This window comes from Monodelphis domestica, chromosome 1 (assembly GCF_027887165.1).
Source record: "Monodelphis domestica isolate mMonDom1 chromosome 1, mMonDom1.pri, whole genome shotgun sequence".
Taxonomy (NCBI): Eukaryota; Metazoa; Chordata; class Mammalia; order Didelphimorphia; family Didelphidae; genus Monodelphis; species Monodelphis domestica.
This window is the reverse complement of record NC_077227.1, coordinates 223,631,123-223,637,615: the sequence shown is the minus strand read 5'-3', so window position 1 is coordinate 223,637,615 and position 6,493 is coordinate 223,631,123. Positions and strand designations below refer to the sequence as shown.

General features: G+C 38.6%; 1 protein-coding gene across 1 annotated transcript; it reads right to left on the bottom strand.

Annotated features, from left to right (window-relative positions):
- Positions 1-500: 500 nt before the first annotated feature.
- LOC100015759 (granzyme B(G,H)) lies at positions 501-5,405 on the bottom strand. The gene is made up of 5 exons (XM_001369720.4): positions 5,234-5,405; positions 4,516-4,666; positions 2,960-3,095; positions 2,452-2,709; positions 501-1,792 (listed from the first exon to the last, which is right to left on the bottom strand). Exons 1-5 carry the CDS (start codon positions 5,289-5,291, stop codon positions 1,637-1,639), a joined length of 759 nt encoding a protein of 252 aa, XP_001369757.1. The 5' UTR covers positions 5,292-5,405; the 3' UTR covers positions 501-1,636.
- Positions 5,406-6,493: the final 1,088 nt, after the last annotated feature.

Below are 6,493 nucleotides of genomic sequence, written 5' to 3'. Positions count from 1 at the left end.
AAAAGAAAAATGATAAAACTTGAGAGGAGGTGTAGGAAAACTCAGATACTGACCTGTTGTTGGGGCAGTTGTGAACTAATTCAACCTTTCTGGAGAACAATTTGGACCTATGCCAAAGGGATATAAAACAGTATATACCCTTTGACCCAGAAATGCCATTACTAGATTTGTATCCCAAAGAGACAAAAGATAAAAACGGAAAGGACTTATATGTACAACAACTAAAATTGCTCTTTTGATGATGGCAAAGAACTGGAAAGTGAGAGGCTATCCATTAATTGGGGAATAGCTAAGTAAGTTATAGTATATGATTGGAATGAAATATTATTGTGCTATAAGAAATGACGAGCAGGAGGAACTCAGAAAAAAACCTGGAAATACTCACACCAACTGAAGGAGAATGAAATGAGCAGAACTATGAGAACATTGTATAGTGAGAGGAATACTATACAAAGAATGACTGTGAATGACAGCTATTCTCGGCAATACAATGATCCAAAACAATTCCAAGGGAGCCATGATAAAAATTGTCATCTACTCCCAAAGAAGGAACTGATAGAGTCTGAAATCAGATCAAAATAAACTTTTTTCACTTTTTTAATTTTTTTGTTCAAGTTTTCTTCAACAAAAGGATAAATTTTACATCATTGCACATGTAAAATCTATCTGACACTTATCAACTTGGAGGTGAGTGGAGGTATGGAGGGAGAGAATTTGAGACTCAAAATTCCTTTTAAAATGCTTGAAATTGTTTTTACATATAATTGGGGAAAATAAATTTAATATAAAAATATAGTTGATAGAAGCAGCTTGGTGGTACAGTGAATCAAATTCTAGGTCTTTGTTTGGAGTTGAAATCCAGTCTCAGACTAATTGGGTGACCCTAGGCAAGTCACTAGAACCTCTGCTTTAATTTCCTAGTTTGTTAAATAGAAATAATGATAATGACAGCATCTGCCTCCAAGGGTTATTGTGAGGATCAAATTAATATTATCTAAAGTGCTTAGCACAATGCCCCCTTGGCACAAAGTAAGTGCTTAATAAATTCTTCTCTTCCCTTCCCTTCTCTTCCCTTTCCTTCCCTTCTTTTTTCCTTCTCTTTCCATAGATGAGAACTATATGAGCACCTATCATGATTGAATCATGCTTCTAGATAAAATGCCCTGGTTGTAGCAGTGAAGAGTGAAGGAGTGAGTGACTGCCAGCTATATGCCCAAGAACCTTACTACTGATAGGACCTGGTCAAAAATGTGTCAGGTTTTCTTTTGTTGAAGGAAAGATAAAATGTCACCAAGTTATTTAGCCTTGCCTCTGAACTTCCTAATGTTAATGACAAAATATATTACCATAAAGGACTCTCTATCTGTAATTGTAATATTAAAAACTTGGACTATATGATTTTGAAGATTTTTCAAGCCACATTGTGAACCTATCTGGGGATTATGGACCATAGAGGCAGAGATTATGGACAAAGGAGAGAAAAAGGAATGACCATAACTACAAATTAACATTTTGATTTATATGATCCCTCTTTTTTCCCCAACATCCTTCTTGGCTTTAGACTCTGTATTCAGGAACTATTTTTGAGAATAGTGTCACCAGAAGAATGATTCCATCTTACAAGCAGGACTTCACTTTATCTTTTGTCTTCAAGAGTCTTCATTGTTCTTTTGATCCATGGTAAGAAGCTGGAGATCCGGGTAAACACCCGAGGGGATGATCCATTTTGAAATCCATACGAGACAATGCCCTGGGCTATTCCATCACACACAAGAGGGCCTCCGGAATCCCCCTAAAAGATATAGAGGAGTGGCAGTGACTCAGAGGCCCTCCATCTTCACCCATCAATTCTTCCCATATTCAAAGGAGAACCAAACTAGTAAGAAACCTCCACCAGATTTAGAGGGCTAAAGACTAAATAACTGATCTCCCAGTCTTCATGGACTCTAGTTGCCACTTTCAATCAATAAGGAAGCCATTCATCTCACTCTTCCCAAAAATTATTTCACATGAGGTTGCACTGAGGCAGCCTCAGATTCCTCCAAATGTGTACAATTTTACAGTTCAGGGGAAGAAGGATAACAACAAACACCATAGTGATAGTACTTTAAGGTTTCCAAAACTCTTTAAAAATATTATCTCATTTTATCCAAAGAATAATGCTAAGAGGTAGGTACTGTTATTATCATCCCCGTTTTACAAATGAGGAAATTGAAAAGAGATTAAGTAATTTTCTCAATGTCATATAGCTAATAAGTGTCTGAGGCTCAATTTGAACTCAGATCTTTCTACTCCAGGTCCTACAATCCATCAGCCACACTATCTAGTTTCCTTAGAAACAGGGTTATTGGAGACTATCCCATTTCCCTATAAAAACCCTTTATATTCAGTTTCTCAGTTCACCTAAGTGACTTCAAAACAGTTTTCAAATTGTTAGTAACATTGTAGTACCTGAAAGGAAGCCTTTTGGACATTAGGATCTCCAACACACATCTGGGTGCTATGATTGTAGTGATTGCGGTATTTTTCCTTGCATTCATAGTCCCTCCTCACTTTTAATTTCACTTCTTGCAGTGTGTCTGAGAAGAGCCTTTTGAGGGTACACCCCCAGCCTGCCACAATACATGTCTGATTAGGCTTCACCTTGACTGCCTTCTGGGGCAAGGCCAAAAGCCCCACATCTTGGTTTAGTCTGGCCATCTTCTTCAGCTGGTAGAGAGAAGAAGGAAATTTCATTTCTGCTCATTCCCTTCCCTCAAGAGAGTACACACTGAACCAAGCATGGGTCTTCTCTTTCTTCCCACCTCCCAGATAATCAGTTCTAGGAACCCATCAGAATCATACCATGAATAAAGAAATGAAGAAAGATTGAGGGAGTAGAAGACTCTCTCTAGTTAAGAAGGGGGAAATTTTTAATTCTTGGTGATCCAGAGTATATAAATGCTGAAGGGGACAGTACCTGAAGTAACATAATATCATTGTTGAAGTTCTTATTGTTATATTCTTTGTGACGGATGGCTCTGAGCACAGGAATCTGCTGCTGGGTTTTTTCTGGCTTTTTGATATTGTGTGCTCCAAGAAGGACACTTATTGAACTACAAAGACAAAGGAGGGACAGTCAGAGATGTGACATTCCTATAGAATTCCCAGAGAAGGATTCAGCCTAGTGATGTGGAAAGAATACCATATTTGCACTCAAAGGACATCAATTTTTCTACTACTTACTGATTTAAGGCATGTTAATTAACTTCTCTGTACCTCAGGCTCTTCATCTGCCCAATGAGGACATTGGACTAGATGATCACTGAGGTCCTTTCTAGGTCTAGAGATATGGTCTGTGATTCCATGATCTCTGAGCCCCTGGCACAGAACTGGACATAGCAAAAGAAGCCTTGTAGATGTCACCACAAAAATGAAAAAGATCCAGAGAGGAAGGGACGAAAATTTCATTACTGGATGTCCTTCACCTTAGAGATTCTTCTAAATAGATTTGGAAGTTGTGTAAGACAGAATCTGCAATGCATGCAAAGGACATCATCTGTCAATCAAAAGATAACATTCCATTTGGAATGTTACTGGAAAAAGACAATTGGAGCCAAGCCAAGCTAAACTGGGCTGAGAGACTTACTTCTGACTGAACTAAGAGACTTACTTGAATTGAGTAACTTACTTACTGCATGCTTTGCAGATTCTCTCTTACACAAAGCTCTCGGGAACATGGAGGGCTCTAAGAAAACTCTGGAAGTTACTGAAACTCCCCCAGAAGAGTTGCTGTCACCAGGCAGGGTCCCCCTTGGTCTTAGTGTCTGCTTTCTCAACAATGAATAACACAATACTGAGTTTAAGCCAAAGAGTTTCTACTCCTCCAGATCATACATTTTCAATCAAAAGGTAAAGCTTAAATGTAATGAGTTGGATTTAATGGGGACATTATGCTTCATAGAAGGTTGGTCAGCCAGGCAGGATGGTGATTCAGTGAAACCCACATTCAAATAAGACCGAAAATATTTACTGAGCAACCTGTACAATTCACTTAACCTCTGTTTGTCTCATTTTCCTTAGTGATAAAATGGGAATAAGAGCATCTACCTCATGTATGGCTGTTGTGAGTGTCAATGAGATAATAATATTATCACAGTTCTCAGCACATAATAGGTGCTAAATAAATGATAACTGCTTTCATTTTCCCACCGTCCCAACCCCAGTAGGAAAGATTTCTTTAAAAATAGGACCCTTCCCACTTTTTAGATTACCACATAAAAGGGACAACCTACTCAGCCTCCATATAGAACTGACCTTATCCATAAGTGTCTCCTGTCAGGACTACAGGATGTTGGGAAATTCTGGGTTAGTCTCTGGAGAGCTCATGAGGTTTCTGTTCTTTGTGAAGGGAATCAGGGATTGGGGAAAGGGGACTATACCTTATGGGATATCTCCTGGATGCCCTGCTGTCCCCATTCAGAGTCTGTAGAACTGTTAATGGCAAAAAGTAGGGAACCTGATCTGATGGCTCACCTTCCCCAGCAGTGAGCTGCTGTCAGCAAAAATTTCTTTTGAACCAGAAAACCACCACATATTCCACTTTTTCCATTTTTATTGCTGTACTTCAGATATGCCATGTATGGCCGGGAATGGGGCTTTGCCTCCCGGCCCCCGATGATCTCCCCTGTAGAAGAAACAACATCCTGACTCTTAGAGGAGGGACTGTCCATATTTTCCTGGCTTCTCCATAAAAGCTAGAAAAACAGAGACAGATCTGGACCTGGGAGAAAAAAAAACCTTTAGAAAAGGTATGGGAGGTAGAAGACTAAGTTCTGAAAGAGAAGTCAAGGAACTGACATACTGGACTCCTGGGTCCTCTAGATACTTGTTCTCCTCAGTTTCCCTTCCCAGGTTCCAGATTTCTCCCCCCCCCCCAAAAAAAGAGAAAAGGTCAAACCTATGTCTAGACCAATACCTCTTCAAATTCCCCCAAATTAAAATGACAGTACTAATTTTTCAGATTGACAAAGACTCAAAGACTTTTGGAAAATCCTCTCCTAATATTCTCTACTTTTTATCTGAGGTGAGCTCAGCATGACCCTGGAGACTGGCAAAAACCAATGTCCCTCAAGAAATAGTTTTGAGGCCAGGGATCTACTGTAGGTCTAGAAGGATTAGGTACCTTGTAGACAAATGATAGAGGCTTTTTTGGCCAAACAAACTGTTTTGGATAGAAAATATACGAACTCACCAGCTCTGGAATCAGAAGATTGGAGGAAGATCAGTAAGACAGGAACTAGGAAATGCATTTTGCCAGAGAGGGTGTCCAAAGCAAGTATTCTTTTTACCTCCAAATTCTTAGAATTTATAGGCTCTACAAGGGGAAGGAGAGGAGGTATACAAGTGACCTCACCATCCTTCTACTAAAGTCCATATATGACTAAGCTGGGCACCAGTACACAGTCACAAAACAATTTGAATAATGACAGTCTGTGGCTTAGAAAAAATAGAAATGATCAAAGAACCCAGATTTGAACCACAACCCCAGTGAGTCACATGATCTGTCTTCACCATATGATGTAGGGTTCTGGGAGAAGAAGATAGAGCAGAATCCTTAAGTTATATTAAAAATAAATAAAATTTCCCCTCAAACATTTATCATCTAACCTTCTCATCTTATTTCTAATCCTTCTTTTACTAAACTAAATGGTCTACTAAACATAGAAATGGGCCACATCCACTTCATCTGCTTTCTTATTGCCAATTTACTCTTTAATCTCTTGTAATCTAGTTTCCATCCTTATCATATCATAGAAACTGTCTCTCCAAATTCACTAGTGACTACCTAATTGTCAGACTCAAAGGCCTATTCTCAATCTTCATTCTCTTTTTTATTTCTAGAATATTTGGCATAACATTCTCCTCTTTCTTGATTTTCTCTCCTCTTCCTCATTGATGGGTACCATCAAACCATTGTGAAGAAGTGAGTCATTTATTTTTCATAGATCCTAGATATCTGGATGGATGAACTACGAAGCTTCAGAATGTATGGAACTGAGAACCAACTGTGAAGCAAAGAACACATAGCAGGTCCCAAGGCCCAAACCAAGGAACCTGCTTCTTTCCTAGTTAGCATTACTACACAGCATTTCCTCAACCTCAAAATAGCTGTGATAATTCTGGATGCCATAAAATGATGAAGTGAAGTTATCATAAGATAAATTATGTAACCTTTCTGTGCCTTTATTTATCATCTGTAAAATGAGGGATTTGGATATGAAGATTTCTTCTAACTCTAAATATGTGATCTTATGGATTAATCTATGATCATATTATGATCCTATAAATTTTACAGAATTCTAATCAATCTGACCAGTACTACCCGTTTATTCCTCCATAATCTGATATTTCAGGGAGAAGTGGAATTTCAGGGAGAAATGAAACAGAAAAATCATGGTTTTTTCTAGTCCTCCTATATGACAAAAGTGGCTCTTCTTTCAGTTCTTTGAGA